Consider the following 20089-nt stretch of genomic DNA (forward strand, 5'->3'; position numbering starts at 1 on the left):
AAAGCATCACTATGAACAAAGCTAGTGGGGGTGATGGAATTCAAGTTGAGCTATTTCAAATCCTAAAAGATGATGCTGTGAAAGTGCTGTACTCAATATACCAGCAAATTTGGAAAATTCAGCAGGGGCCATAGGACTGGAAAGTGTCGGTTTTCCTTCCAATCCCAAAGAAAGGCAATGCCAAAGAATGTTCAAACTACCGCACAATTGCACTCATCTCACACGCTAGTAAAGTAACGTTCAAAATTCTCCAAGCCAGGCTTCAACAATACGTTAACTATGAATTTCCAGATGTTTAAGCTGGTTTTAGAAAAGGCAGAGGAACTAGAGATCAAACTGTCAACATCCGTTGGATCATCGAAAAAGCAAGAGTTCCAGAAAAACATCTGCTTTATTGACTATGCCAAAGCCTTTGACTGTGTGGATCACAACAAACTGGAAAATTCTTCAAGAGATGGGAATACCAGACCTCTTGGCCTGCCTCTTGAGAAATCTGTATGCAAGTCAGGAATCAACAGCTAGAACCAGACATGAAACAACAGACTGGTTCCAAATCGGGAAAGGAGTACGTCAAGGCTGTATATTTTCACCCTGCTTATGTAACTTACATGGAGAGTACATAATGAGAAACGCTGGGCTGGATGAAGCACAAGCTGGAGTCAAGATTGCCAGGAGAAATATCAATAACCTCAGATATGCAGATGACACCATCCTTAATGGCAGAAAGCAAAGAAGAACTAAAGAGCTTCTTGATGAAAGGGAAAGAGAGTGGAAAAGGTGGCTTAAAACTCAGCATTCAGAAAACTGACATCATGGCATCTGGTCCCATCACTTCATGGCAAATAGATGGGGAAACAGTGTAAACAGTTACAGATTTTATTTTGGGGGGGCTCCAAAATCACTGCAGATGGTGACTGCAGCCATGAAATTAAAAGATGCTTGCTCCTTGGAAGAAAAGTTATGACCAACCCAGAGAGCATATTAAAAAGCAGAGACACTACTTTGCCAACAAAGGTCCATCTAGTCAAAGTTATGATTTTTCCAGTGGTCATATATGGATGTGAGAATTGGAGTGTAAAGAAAGCTGAAAGCTGAAGAATTGATGCTTTTTCAACTGTGGTGTTGAAGAAGACTCTTGAGAGTCCCTTGAACTGCAAGGAGATCCAACCAGTCCTTCCTAAAGGAAATCAGTCCTGAATACTCATTGGAAGGATTGATGTTGAAGCTGAAACTCTAGTAATTTGGCCACATGATGTGAAGAACTGACTGATTTGAAAAGACCCTGGTGCTGGGAAAGATTGAAGGCAGGAGGAGAAGGGGACGACAGAGGATGAGATGATTGGATGGCATCACTGACTTGATGGACATGGGTTTGGGTAGACTCCGGGAGTTGGTAATGGACAGGGAGGCCTGGTGTGCTGCAGTCCACAGGGTCGCAAAGAGTCTTGACACAGCTAAGCGACTGAAGTGAAGTGAACTGAATAATAGCAAAATTCATAGAAACAGAAAGTAACTTAATGGTTGCTGGGCCAAAAAGGAAATATGGAATTGTTTAGTAGGTATGGAAAGAAAATGAAAGTCGCTCAGTCGTGTTTGACTCTGCGACTCCTTGGATTACACAGTCCATGGAATTCTCCAGGCCAGAATAGTGGAGTGGGTAGCCTTTCCCTTCTCCAGGGGATCTTCCCAACCCAGATATGGAGTTTTAATTTAAAAATGGGTATGATAGTAAATTTTATGTCATGTATATTGTAAGTTTAAAAGAAAAGAAAAAACACTTGACAACAAATGTTAGGATGTTGAGCAGGGGGAACTCTCATTTATTTCTGGTGGGAATACAAATTGGTACAGTCACATTGAAAGACAGTTTGGCAGAGGGTCTTACAAAACTGAACATAACTCTTGCCATACAATTCATTAATCACACTGGTATTTATGCAAATGAAGGTAAGTAACTATGATACATCCAGACAGTGGAATATTACTCAGCATTAAGAAAAAATGTTCTACCAAGCTATGAAAAGACATGGAGGAAGCTTAAATATATACTATTAAATGAATGATGCCAGTCTAAAAGGATCACCTGTTGTATCACTCCAACTATGTTACATTCTGGAAAAGCCAAAACTGTAGAGACAATAAAAGATGAGTGTTTCCAGAGATTATAGGCAGAGTAGGACAGTGAAACTAATCTGTATGGTACTGTGATGATGCATGTGTGCTCAGTCACCTTAGACATTTCTGACTGTGACCCTGTGGACCATAGCCCGCCAGGCTCCTCTGTCCATGGGATTCTCCAGGTAAGGATACTGGAGTGAGTTGCCATTTTCTTCTCCAGGGGATCTTCCCGACCCAGGGGTCAAACCCGGGTCTCTTATTTTTCCTGCATAGGCAAGTAGGTTCTCAGCCCTAGCGCCACCTGAGTGGATACATGTTATTTTACATTTGCCAAAACTTGTAGAATGTGCCCTAATGTCAACTATGAATTTTGGGTGATAGTGATATGTCTTAGGTTCATCATTTGTAACTAAGGTGTCAACCTGGTTCAGGATGTTAATAGTGGAAGAAGGGCTAGGAATACATGAGAACTCTGAACTTTCTGTTTTTCTGTGGACTTGAAACTGCTCTAATGTTTATTTTTCAAAAAAGTATATATAGGGACTTCCTGACAGTCCAGTGCTTAAGAGTTTGCCTTCCAGTGCAGTGGGTGTGGGTTTGATCCCTGGTCTGGGAGCTAAGATCCCACATGCCTGAAGGCCAAGAAGCCAAAACATAAAACAGAAGCAGTGTTGTAACATTCAATAAAGATTTTTTAAAAGATCCACATCAAAAATATATTTTTAAAATGTATGTATGTCATGATATTATCCATATTAAAATGTTAAATATATAAAGCTTTAACAGATTTATTGATACACAGTCAAAACACCCATGAGAATTCAGGGAAATGGTTGTTTCTGGCAAGGCAAAAGGGAAGGGTAGAGTAGAGGGTTGAGGCTGGAGTGAGATTTTAGCAATATCTGTAACACTCTGAAATTTTTATTTCTTTAAAAAATGAAGCAAATAGAGCAAAATAGTGGCATTTATTGATACATGAGTGTTTTACAATTTTCTTTTTTTGTATATTTGACTTTTTTTAATAACTTCATTCTTATAGATAAAGTGACTAATTTGGGAATATATGTTAAAATATAGTCTACTTCATTGACTACAATGATAGAGGAGGAACTATTATTTACATAAATTTAGTCTTTTCCTGAAATACTGTTACCTACTCAGAAATGAGAATGCCTGCAGAGTGACTTCAGAGAATAAGAACGGGCTAGAGAGTGAGGTTTATTTTCATTTGAAGAAATCTGTTTTGTAGGTACCAGAGCTCACCTTTAAAAGTTCTGTAACTTATTCACCTACAGTACTGTAGCACAGTAAAGGAGACATGGATTAGAAGCTTTGATTCTTGGGTAGTGCTTTTTACCTTTTTAAATTCCCAGAAATGGCAATAAATGGTAACAGGAACAGACCAGAATTCATAGTAGATGGGGTACAGGTATTGTTTCTATGATGTTGAGCCATATTACAAAGTAAATATACAGTAATCTGATGGTTCTCAGTCATCATCTTATTTTCCCTAAAACCAGCATTTGACATAGTTAATTGTGTATATGTCCTTGAAAAAGTAATTTTTTTTACTCGATTCCAGGTTTGCACAGATTCCTACTGTCTTCTGTCTCACTGAGTCTTAGTCTTCTACCCCTTAGAGTGCCTGAAGTTGTGTTCATTCCATAGATAATTATCAGATCACCTAGTTTTAAATACAGTTTATACACAGCCAGCTTTTTAAGTTGATGTTTTTAGTCCTAACTTCTTCCTTGAACCCTCGACTCAATTGACTGCTTGATGTCTCATTTTGATTAATTATAAGCATATTCAGCTCAGCATTTTCAAAAGTGATATTACCCTCTAAACCTGCTCATCATTCAGTCTGCCCCATCTCAGTAAATGGTAGTTCTGTCTTTGACTTACTTGGACCAGAAAGCTTCCAGCTCTTATTGTTTCCTCTCTTCCCAGTCTTATCTGTTCCATTAATTAGCACATTTTGTAGGTTCAGTCTTCAGAATCCACATCTCATGATCTCCACTGCTCTGCTCCAAACTGTCATCTTTTACTGGAATTCTATAGCTATGGTGTATTCCCAACACAGTAGCTGGAATGATTCTGTTCCTGTCACTATGTCTCCCTTTGCTCAAAACCCATCAGTGACTTTCTGCCTCACTAAGTAAATGCCAAAATCTTTACAGTGGCCACCATTTCCTGCTCCTTAATTCATTGCGTATCAGCCAGCTGGACTCTTTGCTTTTCTTTCCTCTCATGTCTGGTCATTTTTTATTTGCTAATTCCTCTGCCTTGAATACTTTCTGCCAAATTACCCACATGGCTTGCTCACTCATCTTAAGGTCTTTACTTAAAAATATCCCCCTTCTTGACTTTATATTTTTTCTCTATAATATTTTTCACTATCTAACATACTATATATTTTAGTTTTTATTAATTGTCTTTCCCCAGACTAGGTTCCATGAAGACGAGATTTGTGTCCTTTTGTTCCCTGCTGTGTCCTTAACTCTGAAAACAGTTTGTGGTACATAGTGATCAGTAAACATTTGTTGAGTGAATGACTGGCTTTCTGTGTAGATGTACACGTCTGTTTAGTATGTGAACATAATTAATGTTTCTCAAATGGTGTTTTAATGGAGTAATTCAGTGATTTGCCTTTCAGTAAAGTTTTTCTGTTGGCAGTGTGAAAATCTTTGAACTTTAGTTCACAAAGAAAAATTACTATTTTGAAAATAGGAAAAAGGAAAAGTAGCTTATTTGAAGAAAGATGCCACAGAAGCAGACCTAGAATGAAAAAGTAGTATGATCTAGTATAAAGAAAATTGGCCTGAGACCAGGATAATCTGAGCCTTACTGTTCTTGGACAAGTCGTTGTATAAAATGAGACAGTTAGTTGATTTCTGTTTTTTTCCAGTTGTAAAATCCTATAATGCTTTTTGTGTAGATTTTTCTGTAACAAAACCATGACTTTGATTATATTCCTTAATATTCCTTAATCTCTTATATCTCTCATATTTTATTTTAATCAGATGTTGTTTTGTAAGTGGAAAAAACGAACTGGTTTTCTCATCTGAGAATGCAACAAATAAGCAGAGAGAACAGATATAACTCAGCAGTGTGTTAAGCTTAGGTTCTGTTGACTTCCTTAACTTGGTTGAATCTTGTTTAGATTCTTGTTCATCATAATTTTTTCCACTGTCTTTGCCATATGTTAAGTTTTCTTCAGCCTGTCAGTCACTTCCTGAAATTGTATTTTTTCTATAAAGTACTCAAAATCTTTGAAGAGAAATGATCATTCTTGCCAGGATTTGATCAGTCTCATTATAAAAGAGAAGGGAGTACTTACCCTTTTGCTCATGTAAAATTTGAATATGTATTTGTTTGGTATAACAGGTTTCTTTCTGCATTGTCCTTAATCACCTTCTGTGTGATTCTGAAAGTTTACCTTGCAGCATTTTCCATCTTTTGAGAGGGTTGGTTTTATGTGTCTCACCAAACTTGTCATTTCTTAACCTTTTTTCTTTCCCTACCTAATATGGGACTAGTAGCCATATACTAATAAAGTAGTTTAGTCATAGTAACCCATCTTGGGAGAAGACATGTATGTATTCATATGTTTTCTCTTCTGCTCTGTGTGTGTGTATACACCTCTTGTACAAGATATTGTGCTTAGTTGCTCAGTTGTGTCCAACTCTTTGTGACCCCATGGACTGTAGCCCACCAGGCTCCTCTGTCTGTGGGATTCTGCAGGCAGGAATATTGGAGTGAGTTGCCATGCTGTCCTCCAGGGAATCTTCCCAACCCATGGATTGAACCCCAGTCTCCCACATTGCAGACGGATTCTTTACTGTCTGAGCCACCAGGGAAGCCTCTTCTACAAGATCAGTTCAGTTCAGTTACTCATTCATGTCTGACTCTTCTGCGACCCCATGGACTGCAGCATGCCAGGCTTCCCTGTCCATCACCAACTCCCGGAGCTTACTCAAACTCATGTCCATTGAGTCAGTGATGCCATCCAACCATCTCATCCTCTGTCGTCCCCTTCTCCTCCCACCTTCAATTTTTCCCAGCATCACTTACATCCCAGCATCCTTACATCACTTTCCAGTAAGTTCTTCACATCAAGTGGCCAAAGTATTGGAGTTTCAGCTTTAATATCAGTCCTTCCGATGAATATTCGGGACTGATTTCCCTTAGGATGGACTAGGCCTCTCAAAGAGTCTTCTCCAATACCACAGTTCAAAAGCATCAATTCTTTGGTGCTCAGCTTTCTTTATAGTCCAACTCTCAAATCCATACATGACTACTGGAAAAACCATATCCTTGACTAGACAGACCTTTGTTGACTAATGTCTCTGCTTTTTAATACGCTGTCTAGGTTGGTCATAGCTTTTCTTCCAAGGAGCAAGCATCTTTTAATTTCATGGCTGCAGTCACCACCTGCAGTGACTCTGGAGCCCCCCAAAATGAAGTCTGACACTGTTTCCATTGTTTCCCTGTTTGTCATGAAGTGATGGGACCAGATGCCATGATCTTAGTTTTCTGAATGTTGAGCTTTAAGCCAACTTTTCTACTCTCCTCTTTCACTTTCATCAAGAGGTTCTTTAGTTCTTTGCTTTCTGCCATAAGGGTGGTATCATCTGCGTATCTGAGGTTATTGATATTTCTCCCAGCAATCTTGATTCCAGCTTGTGCTTCATCCAGCCCAGCGTTTCTCATGATATACTCTGCATGTAAATTAAATAAGCAGGGTAGCAATATACAGCCTTGACGTACTCCTTTCCCGATTTGGAACCAATCTGTTGCTCCATGTCCAGTTGCTTCTTGACCTGCATATAGATTTCTCAGGAGGCAAGTCAAGTGGTCTGCTATTCCCATCTCTTTCAGAATTTTCCACAGTTTGTTATGATCCACACAGTCAAAGGCTTTGACGTAGTCATTATAGCAGAAGTGTATGTTTTTCTGAAACTCTTTTGCTTTTTCGATGATCCAGTGTACTTTGGCAGTTTGATCAAGTGAATTTGATTTGCTTGTACAAGATAGGCGAATATAGAAAACTTCAGAAATTCAACTTTTTCGTATTCTTCTTACCTTTATTTTCTGACTTTTCCAAATATAACTTTTGAATTTAATCTATTTCCTTATTGTTTGAATATTGAGTAAATAATGAAACTCTAATGTCTTTCCTTAGAGTTAACAAGTGTTAATGGTTACTTACGTTTTTGTGATTTTTTAAAAAAATTTACATTCATGTACTAATAAATTTCAATGCTTATAATTTAGATATGTATCATTTTAAAGTATAGTATCTGTAGGTTAGAATTGTTTCTTAAAACTGCTCCAAAAGCTTGCCAAGGTTTCATGTGGCCTCCTACTGTGAATTTACTCTTAAACTTCTCTTGTACTGAATCTGCATTCATCTTTATGCTTGGCAGAGATAAGAACTTGATTCTGCTTGTGAAGACTTTTACCTATCACTAGTAGTGCTAATTAGAACTTTTCTCTCATACTGCTCCTATTATTTATCACTGAGAAGTAAGTCCACAGTTAGAGCAAGCATTTAGTGTTAAGCATTTAACTTTTATTGTAAAGTTGAAATGTGGAGTTGAAATTTATTTGCTAGCAAATAAATAAGCACCATAATGACTGCTGCTGCAGAGATCAACAGGTGGAAGTGAGAGGAGGAAAAATAGGTAAAGAACGGAAGACAGATTTTTTTATAGTTATTTTATCTTTCACATTCAATTTACTGCATTTATTGGGTTAAAGAGCTGTTGTCCTTACCGAGTATGTTTAGGATGTGATGGCTATTGAGGTTGAAAACACTAGTAACTCACTTTTCCCTGAAATGTTGTGTAGGTCAGCTTTTCATGTCATGACTAATTTGACTTCTTGCCTACCTTTCTGTTCGTGGCTTCTCATGTTCTTCAACAGATCCTACATATGACATCTTTTATGCATCTCTGTTTTTGTATATGCTGTATTTTCTACCTGGAATGCCTGTCTCTAACCAGATTTCAATTCAATCTTAAAGATTCAGCTTATATTTCATCTTTATTACATAGTCTCCCTGCTGCTAAGATCAGTTTGCATGTTATAACACATTGCATATATTTAAATAAATAAAGTCAAGTAACCTGTTTGGAATGGTGTTTGGCACCCAATGTTTGCTAAATGTTAGACCTTATTTTATTAAATTATATTTCTCTGCCATAAGAGTACTAGCTTAAGGCCATGGATATGCTATGTCCAGTCCATCTTTGTATTTCTAGTGCTTGGCATATAGGTGATTAATAAATATTTGGATGGTTGAGTGTATGCTTTTTAGCAGGCTTAAAGTGGTAATACAGTAGAATCTGTGTTGTGGGAAGGATATGTGTGTGTTTAACTTTTTAAAAACTACTGGGATATAGCTTACCTTGCATAAACCTCATCCATTTTAGGTGTACAATTTAATTATTTTTAGCAGATTTTCAGAGTTGTGCTGACTACTACAATCCCGTTTTAAAATATATTTCATCTCTTCACAAAATAAGATTTTTTATTCTTTTTCTTTTTTGTGCTATTACCTAATTATCAATACTTCTAGGGTAAAAATGACAGGCTAGATGACATAAAGTCAAAGTATTAAATTCCTTATCTCTTGAATGACTAACTTTAGAATTTTCTTTAAACATTTAAGTTTCATACTGTATGTTGTTATATTACCATATCTTAGATTAATAGTTTTTAAAGAAAACTGTACATTGATAAAGGTGACTTAGAAATTAAATAGCCATAAATTAAGAAAGAAAATACTATACCCTACATCCCATTAGAGCAGAGAAAGTATTTAATCCCTAGAACCTAGCTCAGTAATGGACATACAGTAATTATTTGTTGATTTTAAGAACCACATTCCTTCTAAATGGAAGTTCTGTGTTCTATAAGATTCACTTGTTTGAATTTTTGGCGATTTCTTGTCCCCTTTTGCCTGAATTTAAAACTTTGAAGCTGTATTACAAGCAAAGAAATACAGAAATTCTGGGTGATCAGATCAGCCTGAACTCTATCTACTCTTTATTGGGGGAGGAGAGGTGGAGGGAGGCGCCCTCTACAGCCTTTGTCCTTTAGATAGTCTTTGGCCTATAAATAAGCCTTTGGCCAGTTTGGCAGCCTTTTGGAATTCTGATTGACAGCTTACTGCATCAGTGTAAATCATGTGACTCCATAACTATTGTGTTTGCATGTAGTGTGTAAAAAACTGCTCTTTAGAATAAGTTAAAATTTAGAAAAAGAAACCTTATGTATCCCTTTCATGAGACCTCAGGGGAAAAAAATCCTTGATTTGAGATGGGATTGTGATTTGAAAATATCTAAATATCTAATACTTTTAAGACATTTGGTTTTTTGCAATTAAAAAAAAAACAAAAAAAAAACAGTAAATGCTACCAGGCTGGTGCATGGGATGTCTTTCTACTATTTTATTCAGTTGTCTCTTTACCTCAATCATTCTCTTAAATAAAAAAATCTTCTTTGCTTTATTATAAAAACGATTGTCACTTCTCTTGTTTCGTATGTTTCTATGGCTAGTAATAGCCCAAAGCTTATGTCATAACTGTAGTCTAAATTAGTTTGATAAATCCTTTTGTAGTGGTTCAAATTATCAGAAACTCTAAATTTAATAAATAAGATAGATTAAAATGGGGAAATTTTGTGTATATATAGCAGTTGTTTAGGATTTATTAATAGCTTGCTTTATTAAAAAGAAGTTACAGCCTGTTGATTATACGTTAATCCCACTTCTTTAAATGGGATGAGAAACCAGACTAGAAATCATCTCTGTCCCGCAGAAGTCTGCCTTTTACTAGACAAACCTTAGTACATTTTGCAGGTTTTATTTTCTGTGTGTGAGACATAGGACATTGTTTTTTGTTACTGTTTACTTGAGTTGTTTATTGTTTTAGTATTGTGATACAGTGAAAAGCCCATTGTCTTGATAGTGGTGCTTCTGCTTTAGAATGAACCATTGGCTCTAAAAACTGGCTTGAACTCCATTTGACTTGTGGGAGACAGTATCACTTAGTGGTTAATTGGCTATGTATGAAACTCTGAATTCTGGGCCTCCCTGGTGGCTCAGACAGTAAAGGATCCTTTACTGCTTGAAATGCAAGAAATGTGGGTTCTATCCCTGGATCAGGAAGATCCCCTGGAGAAAGAAATGACTACCCACTCCAGTATTCTTGCCTGGAGAATCACATAGAGGAGCCTCGCGGGCTAAAGCCCATGGGTCAGAAAGAGTCAGACACAGTTGAGCGACTAAACATGCACACATGCTCTCAATTGTAATCCTGAGTGTCACACTTCTAGCCATGTAGCCTTGGTCAAGTAATTTGACGTTTCTAAGCCTCAGTTTCCTTATTTGCAAAAAGAAAGATTTTTTCTTCTTACCTCTGAAGGCTGTAATGATTGAACCATGGTGAATATTGAAAGTCTTATTATAATATTTGGCTAATTGTTTTTACTCATTTGCAGCGTACTATACAATACTAATACTTACTAGTATTTTTAGTTGTCATATTTTTAAATTCCATAGCTTTACCAAAGCTCAAATGATCACTTAAACAAAGATGGGATAAATTGATTTGGTCAAAAATTGAGGTAAAGATTTCCACACATTTAAGATCAGTACATTTTGAGAAGGAATAATATTTATTCCTCATGTTATTCCTTATATATAGAACTAGTGTATATTCTAATGGAGGAAGGGAACAATAAGCAAATAAAGTTTTACATAGTATATTAAAATGTTGTAAGGGCTATGGAGAAAAATTAGAGAAGCCCAGTACCCAGATGTATAGTTGCTGGATAGTTAGGAAAAGGAAGACCTCATCATGGAGGTGACATTTGAAACACTCGAAGATGAGTGAACACTGCAGATATTGAGGGAAGAGCATTACAGCCTGAGGATATAACAATAGCAATAATAAATACCTTAACATGTGCACTATGTGCCAGAAATTTTATGTACTTTGTATGTGTTTGTTTAATCCTTACAGTAATCCTATGATACAGGTATTTTTGTTATTGTTCTTCAGTTACTAAGTCATGTCCAACTCTTTTGCAACCCCATGCACTGTAGCCTGCCAGGCTCCTCTGTCCATGAGATTCCATAGGCAAGAATACTAGAGCAGATTGCCATTTCCTTCTCCCAGGAATCTTCCCGACCCAGGGATTGAACCCTCGTCTCCTGCATTGGCAGGTGGGTTCTGTACCACTGAGCTACCATGGAAGCCCATGGGTGGTTTTTTGTTTTTGTTTTTGTTTTTTTTTTTATTAATCCCCATTGTATAGATGAGGAAACTGGGGCATGGTAACAATTATTATGGCTGAAAATTAAACCAAATCAGTTTATTTCTAGAGTCCATTTTCTTAGTAGTTGCTATATGGTGTGTTAGACAATGCCTTGAAGAGAGAATTTCCAGTGTGTTAGAGGAATAGTAAAGTTAGTGAGGATACAGCAGAATGGATGGAGAGAATCATAGGAATTGAGATCTAGGAGGTGGTAACCAGGGAGGGGATGAGATGGGAATACTGAAGCCATTGCAGTGATTTGGCATTTACTCCAAAGTGGAAAACCATTGGGTGGTTTTGAAGAGGGGAGTAAAATGATCTGATTGACTTTTTAGAAAGGGTTTCTTTACTGAGTCTTCCCATGAAGACTATGGGTAGAATTCAAGAAAACCTGGGAACTTAGAAAAAAAATAATTGCATCCTTGTTTTCACTAACTTCTAGCTGAAAGAGTATTTCCTTCAGTTAATAATGTAGCCAATAAACCTCCATATTTATTAAAGTTACCTGTGATTTTTGTTACTGCCTATAAAAATCAGTTTTGTTGCAAGATATCCTGAAATACCATTCATGGTCATCATTACTTTGAAAGTATAGTAATTATTATGGAACTGCTAGGTTCCATTTAATATGACAATGAAGCATATGTATTACAGTTTGTTGTTTCATGTTTTCTATATTTTGGGAACAATACATTTAATTGGCTTTTTTGGTAATAGTCCATATTTCATTTCTATATTTAAAACTACTGTCTGAGTTCCAGAGAATAGCAGGGAGGGATAAGAAAGCCTTAAGTGAACAGTGCAAAGAAATAGAGGAAAACAATAGAAAAGGAAAGGCTAGAGATCTCTTCAAGAAAATTGGAGTTACCAAGGGAACATTTTCATGCAAAGATGAGCGCAATAAAGGAGAACGGGAGAAGAGATTAAGAAGAGATGGCAAGAATACACAGAAGAACTATACAAAAAAAGGTCTTAGTGACGCATATAATCACAATGGTGTTGTCACTCATCTGGAGCCAGACATCCTGGAGTGTGAAGTCAAGTGAACCTTAGGAAGCATTTCTACAAAGCTAGTGGAGGTGATGGAATTCCAGTTGAGCTATTTTAACATCTTAAAAGATGACTTAATGACATGCTGCACTCAGTATGTCAGCAAATTTGGAGAACTCAGCAGTGGCCACAGGACTGGAAAACGTGAGTTTTCATTCCAGTCCCAAAGAAGGGCAATACTGTATGATTGCGCTCACTTTATATGTTAGCAAGATAATGCTCAAAATTCTTCAAGCTAGGCTTCAGTAGTACATGAATCGAGCACTTCCAGATGAACAAGCTGGGTTTAGAAAAGGCAGAGGAACTAGAGATCAAATTGCCAACGTCTATTGGGTCATAGAAAAGGCAAGAGAATTCCAGAAAAACATCTACTTCTGTTTCATTGACTCCACAAAAGCCTTTGACTGTGTGGATCACAACAAACTGTGAAATGGGAATACCAGACCACCTGACCTGCCTCCTGCGAAACCTGTGTGCAGGTCAAGAAGCAACAGTTAGAACCGGACATGGAACAACAGACTGGTTCATAATTGGGGAAGGAGTATGTCAAGGCTGTATATTGTCACCCTGCTTATTTAACTTCTATGCAGAGTACATCATGTGAAATGCTGGGCTGGATGAAGCACAAACTGGAATCAAGATTGCTGGGAGAAATATCAATAACCTCAGATACGCAGATGACACCACCCTTATGGCAGGAAGCAAAGAGGAACTAAAGAGCCTCTTGATAAGGGTGAAAGGAGAGTGAAGTAGCTGGCTTAAAACTCAACATTAGCCTCCAATTTAAATAAATAAATTTATATTAAAAAAAAAAAAAGAAAACTCAACAGTAGCTTTTTGAAAAAAGCTAAGATCATGGCATCCGGTCCCATCACTTCATGGCAAGTAGATGAAGAAGCAATGAAAATAGTGACTGATTTTATTTTCTTGGGCTCCAGAATTACTGGTGACTGCAGCCATGAAATTAAAAGACACTTGCTTCTTGGAGGAAAAGCTATGATAAACCTATACAGTGTGTTAAAAACCAAAGACATCACTTTGCCAGCAAAGATCTGTATAGTCAAAGCTGTGGTTTTTCCAGTAGTTGTGTACGGATGTGAGCGTTATTAGACCATAAAGAAGGCTGAGCACTGAAGAATTGATGCTTTTTAATTGTGGTGCTGAAAAAGACTTTTGAAAGTCTCTTGGACTACAAGGAGATCAGACTGTCAGTCCTAAAATAAATCAGTCCTGAATATCCATTGGAAGGACTGATGCTGAAACTTTTATACTTTGGCCACCTGATGCCAAGATCCAACTCAAAAGAAAAGCCCCTGATGCTGGGAAATATTGAGAGCAGGAGGAGAAGGGGGCAACAGAGAATGAGTTCATTGGATTGCCTCACCAACTCAATGGATGTGAATTTGAGCAAACTCCAGGAGATGCAGGACAGGAAAGCCTGGCACAGTTCATAGGGTCATAAAGAGTCAGACACGACTTAGCAACTGAGTAACAGCAACAGTCTGAGAAGGTGGCCATTGATTGCACTGGGCTGACAAGTCTATGGCACACAAAGATTAAGACTCCCTATGAGGATTACTTTGGTTGCTGTGATAATAATGGACTGGAAGAAAGATGGAGAGCAAGAACAGAGAGAGGGATGCAAGTTAGGAGGCTTTTGCAGTTATCTAGTGGAGAGAGAATGGTGAGTTGGGTCAGAGAGTGGCAGAGAAATCATCATATGTAGTTGTATTTCAGATAAGTTTTGATGATTGAAGCAATATGATTTGCTAACAAATCAAGTGTGTAATATGAGAGAAAAGGAAGAATTAGGGTTGGCTTTAATATATAATTTGATCTGTGCAACTGGAAGGATGGAGTTGCCATTTGCTGAAATTCTCTTTGAAATTATTAATAGACCTGGAATATTGGATATATTGCAAATTTTTAAAACAGTAACATAAGGCTTATAAAAATACAAAAATACTAAAAGAACTCATAATCTAACCCTCATATGAACCATGTGAGATGGGGTAGAACATATGTTTGTTAAAGATTAAAAGTTTCGGTTTCAGATACATTTGATGTATTTATTAGACATTCTAAGTATTACTTCATGAATTGCTCACTCCACTTAATATGTCTTGGCATATGCAGTTATTAGAAAGAATGAGGTGGTCCTGTACATAATATGAACTGGTATCGTTTCTGAATGTCTGAATGTTTTACATGTATCCATGTATCCATGTGTTAGGTAACTTTAAAGTGAGAAAAACAGGTTAAAAAACAGAATGGTTACAGTATGTGATAGAATAATTATGTGCTCCTTAGGAAGAATAAAATAGATCTGCATATACCATCATGAAAGGTCTTCCAGATCTTTAAATAAAATAAATAAAAATAAGGTAAAGAACAGAATAAGTGTATCAGAATCATAGTAAACCTAGCTATGTTTATCTTTAAAGAAAGAGGCTGTGAATTGTCAGCAAGGTTTTCGCCCCCTCCCCCACCCCCCTTTTTTAAAGCAATTCCGTTTACTAACCTTGTACATATATTACTTTTTAAATAGGGAATTCTTACAAGAAGTGAGCTTATGGATTATTCTTTGTACCTTTGTGTTTTTAATAATTCCTATGTTACAGTTTTAAACTTTTATGATATATCCAATATTATAGTTCCAGTAGTAATTTCAAAGAGATTTTCAGTATTTAAGAATGTGAATATGAAGTGAAGATAGGAAATCATCATATAATCTTTATTAGGAGTAAAATATGACTTTATGTATATATATGACTAGAAGAAAAGATTAGGGGTGTACATCAAAATGTTAATAGCAGTTTTTTCTGGGTGATGGAATTTGAGGTGATTTTTTAAAAACAATTTTCTTTAATTTCTTTCAGACTATGAGAAGACAACGAAATGAAGTTGTAGTTGAATTAAGAAAGGTGAGTCTGATTAATATTGTGTACTTTCAAGTATAATTACAGCAGCCATATATAGAGAAATTAGCAAATGTATATGAATCTCAAGTGCTTAAATGAGCATTTCTTTTTTCTTTGAAAATGGAGATATTGACTAAATTTGACAACTATTGGCAAGGTGCATTTTGTCGAGTATCTAAAATAAAGGTAAACATATTATCTGATGGTTTTTTCTTCTGTAATTTTAAATGGTTTATATAAAGTGTATGTCATAGTTATACTAAATAGTTCTGCTATTTATAATAATTACTCCATAAAAGGAGCTTGGTATTTAAAAATTTCATCAACTTTTCAAGTATTAAAGTAGGTTAGTTGAGAATATATTTTAAAATTCATCCTGAACATTTTAGTGAAATTCAAGTGACCCTTAATTTTTGTAAGACATTGTTAATTTTTGTCTGATTTTTGAACTGCCCAACTTTTGCTTTGACTTTGCTTTTAGGTGATAAAGAGAAGCTCCCAGATGATGTATAAAATGGTTCAGTACTTTTAAATAAATATGTATGTTTGTTTGGTCCTGGCTTAAACTCTACTCTTATCTTTTTTAATCAAATTAGTTTTTTTTTTTTTTAGTTTGTTTTTACATTGTTCACAGTTCATTAAAAATGTAGTGTTTGGAGTTTGGGGCTCAAATAGGTGTTGCTTACCTGTTTAATTCACAATTTGGTTTAATTGTCTGCATTTGCATTTTACTTTTAAAAGTCACTTTGTATTTTTTTGTAGGCACAGGATTGTCTAATTTTTATGTGAAACTACTTAGCTTTTAAAAATTTAACTGAAGTTGTATTTTTTTAAGAATAAAAGAGATGAACATCTCTTAAAGAGGAGGAATGTACCACATGAAGATATCTGTGAAGACTCTGACATAGATGGCGATTATAGAGTGGTAAGTTATTGTTATTCTGGTAATTTAAAAATTCTGTGATTTTTACATAAATACAGAATTACAAGGTGAATTTTTAACTTAATTTTCTCTAACTTTTTCCTAGCAAAATACCTCTCTAGAAGCTATAGTTCAAGTAAGTTGATTTCCCCTCCCCCACCCTCATTCATATTTCTTGTACTTGTCAACTAATTATTGTGTATCTGCATCAAAAATTGTTTGGTTTTTTATAGAATGCTTCAAGTGATAACCAAGGAATTCAATTAAGTGCAGTTCAAGCTGCTAGGTAAGTTAAGGACATATTTAATGTTTGTAACTTAGGTTTGGGTTTTTACTATATAGTAGTCCTGTTTCTTATTAACTTTGATGACAAACAATAAAAAATAGTCATAGACCTAATGAATTTATTTTAAAAATTATTCTCTAAGATTATTCTCTAATTTAGAATATTAAAATTAGCAAATGTCTAATTCACTAAGAACCAGAAACTTTAATGTACATTTAAAATGTGCAAACACTGGAGAAAGGTTGATTTGACATGTTATTGCTATAGACTAATAGAAAAACATTGTAAAACTTTTCATTCTTTAATGAATAATAGGTTTAATTTTATTAAAAGTCAGATTCTTCAGCTCCTGCTCGGGTAGCTGATTCTTCTCACAATTTTCATATTGATCAAACGATAAGTTGAATTAAAGCTTTAAAAGACGCTTACTCCTTGGAAAGTTATAACCAACCTAGAGAGCATATTGAAAAGCAGAGACGTTACTTTGCCAACAAAGGTCTTTCTAGTCGAGGCTATGGTTTTTCCAGTGGTCATGTATGGGGGTGAAAGTTGGACTGTGAAGAAAGCTGAATGCTGAAGAATTGATGCTTTTGAACTGTGGTGTTGGAGAAGACTCTTGAAAGTCCCTTGGACTGCAAGGAGATCCAACCAGTCCATTCTGAAGGAGATCAGCCCTGGGATTTCTTTGGAAGGACCGATGTGAAAGCTGAAACTCCAATACTTTGGCCACCTCATGTGAAGAGTTGACTCATTGGAAAAGACTCTGATGCTGGGAGGGATTGGGGGCAGGAGGAGAAGGGGACGACAGAGGATGAGATGGCTGGATGGCATCACCAACTCAATGGACATGAGTTTGAGTGAACTCCAGGAGTTGGTGGTGGACAGGGAGGCCTGGCGTGCTGCAATTCATAGGGTCTCAAAAAGTCGGACACGACTGAGCGACTGAACTGAACTAAACTAAACAGCATGTACAGGCTGCAAGATGTTAAGATTTAGGACTACAGAAACTCCTACTTAGCATTTTACATATTTCTGTTGTAAAACCTGTGCACTCATATTTCAAAGGAAAAGCCAGAGAAACTTAACTACTGAGACATTTGTATTAATAAATAGCTTGGGGAAGACATGGTTGTATCATAGTACAATATAGTGGTTTCTTTGTTTTTTTATATATGTAAGAATAATACCCTATGTTCTAATTATCAGTAGGAAAGAGACACTTAAGCAAGAAATTAACTTGTTATAAAATGTTAAAGTGGAAAAAGACTTCACATCTTCATATAATATCTTATCCAGTGCTTTTGAGTCCCTTTTATGTTTATTAGACTTTGCTACTTTTGTATATTCACTGTATATGGCCTAGAACCGATAAGGAAATTAGAAGATTACAGTGTTGTCCTCTACAGGTTAAAGAACTTATTAGAAAGGTCTTTGTTAATATAGGAAGAAAGTCACAGAAATCTTCATATCTCAGCAAATTAATGTTATAGGAAGAATGATTAAGAAATTAATACATTATGCTCACCATTGTCAGTGTTAATTAAAATATTGGAGCAGCTCTTCTCAACATGAGTTCTGCAAGATAATGAAAGTCCTAAGGCAGGGTATCTGAAAATACAGTGTGTGGATCCCTAGGAGATCCTGAGATAACTTTAGGGGCTTTTATTTTCACAATAATTCTAAAAAAGAATAAGACTTTATTTGCCATTTTAAAAATTGTGTTAGCATTCACATTGATGTTGCAAAATTGGCTGGGTAAATTACTGGCACCTTAGCACAAACCAAAACAGTGTCACCAAACTAATGATACATTGTATATATGGTATATACCATTTTGCAATCAAAGAAAAAACATCATTTCTCTTTAAGAATGTCTTCAGTGAAGTAGTAAAAAAGTTTTCTTTTATCAAATTTGAAACCTTGATTAACAAAGACTGGGTTAAAGACTGGCTTATATCCTATTTTGTGTAAAGAATTGTGCCATATATTATGGAAAATACTGTGAGGAAGCATGTGGAATAATTGTTGCTCTGTAGGAAGTTTAGAAGCTAATTGGGAAGGCAAAACTATATAAAAAATAGTGATGCTCAACAGTAAGTATGGCTGTATGCCATGTAAATATTCTTGGAATTTAGAGAGAGCAGCTCAGACAGTCAAGAATCTGCCTGCAGTGCAGGAGACCTGGGCTGGAAAGATCCCCTGAAGGAGGGCACGGCAACCCACTCCAGTATTCTTGCCTGGAGCTCTCCCCATGGACAAGAGGAGCCTGGTGGCCTACAGTCCATGGGGTTGTAAAGAGTCAGACACAACTGAGCAACTAAGCATACACACACAGGTTATATAGATAGAGTTTCACTAGACAGAAAAGAGAGCGTTCAGAGTGTGGGAAATAGGATTTAAAGGGCCTGCAAATTAGATTGAAATGTTGGGACGGACAACTGATCCTTGAATTACAGAGAATTAGTTAGACAAATAAAATGGAGTCAGTTTGTGGAATGTTACAAAGCTCAGTCAAGGAGTTTACATTGATAAGATAGTAAATTAGCAGCTATCACTTGGTTTATATATGGAATAACATTTCCTTTAGTTGTTGAGAATGGTTGAGCTTTTATGGTCTTTAATTTAGTGTATAGAGTAGGATAAAGAATTGGAAACTGGTATCAGCTATAAACTTGTACCAGCATCCTACACACTTTTGTCCTAACTTAAAAGAAGTGGTAAAGTGTTCATGTCTTTATGGTTGTTAGAACCATGTCTAATGATTCATGTCTACCATCTTTCCTAATTAGTAATAATTTCTGTGAATTTATAAATCTTTTTATAATAGAGAAAATTGCATTATATAAATTTTAAAAGTAACTTTCAAGAAGAGTGTGGCACATATTCAGGTTATTGTAATCAAACATTAATTTGAATTTAATTATGTTTCATTAAGTTTCATAAGGAGTATGTATATCTCTTATAGGAAGCTTTTGTCCAGTGATCGAAACCCACCAATTGATGACTTAATAAAATCTGGAATATTGCCTATTTTAGTCCATTGTCTTGAAAGAGATGACAAGTAAGTACATTCTTTTAAGAAATAATTTACGGTGTGTCCTTTGCAGAAGACAACATTTTCTTGGTAGTTAATTAGATCTTCAACGAAAAAAAAAAAAGGGGTATAAGATGGAGTTGAAAAGCCAACGTGAAAAACAATATAAGATATGTTTACCCTAAGAGAAGATAAAGATCAAACGGGAACTTGCAAGTGAATTTAGTTAGCCTTTAAGCTTTGAAAATTAGTAAGATCTAGTTTATCCAGATAATTACTTGAGAAAGCTGTTTAGTTAGTAATGTGCAGGTATCTTAATAAAGAGTTCTTAATAAAAATAAGGACACCTTGAGAGGGTTATATGCTTTTTATAACAAAGAGATATTTTAAATGGTCATTGGAAGTTAAAAAATACTGGGTATATAGATCTT

General features: G+C 35.9%; 1 protein-coding gene across 1 annotated transcript in view; it reads left to right on the top strand.

Annotated features, from left to right (window-relative positions):
• The window catches only part of KPNA4 (karyopherin subunit alpha 4), a 61999-nt gene that overhangs the window by 15174 nt on the left and 26736 nt on the right, over positions 1 to 20089 (top strand). Inside the window, exons 2-6 of the mRNA XM_070374007.1 lie at positions 15375 to 15419; positions 16252 to 16341; positions 16445 to 16474; positions 16572 to 16624; positions 19590 to 19685. Of these exons, the coding sequence (XP_070230108.1) occupies positions 15375 to 15419; positions 16252 to 16341; positions 16445 to 16474; positions 16572 to 16624; positions 19590 to 19685 (314 nt within the window). The remainder of the gene's footprint in view (positions 1 to 15374; positions 15420 to 16251; positions 16342 to 16444; positions 16475 to 16571; positions 16625 to 19589; positions 19686 to 20089) is intronic.

Source organism: Bos mutus, chromosome 1 (assembly GCF_027580195.1).
Source record: "Bos mutus isolate GX-2022 chromosome 1, NWIPB_WYAK_1.1, whole genome shotgun sequence".
Taxonomy (NCBI): Eukaryota; Metazoa; Chordata; class Mammalia; order Artiodactyla; family Bovidae; genus Bos; species Bos mutus.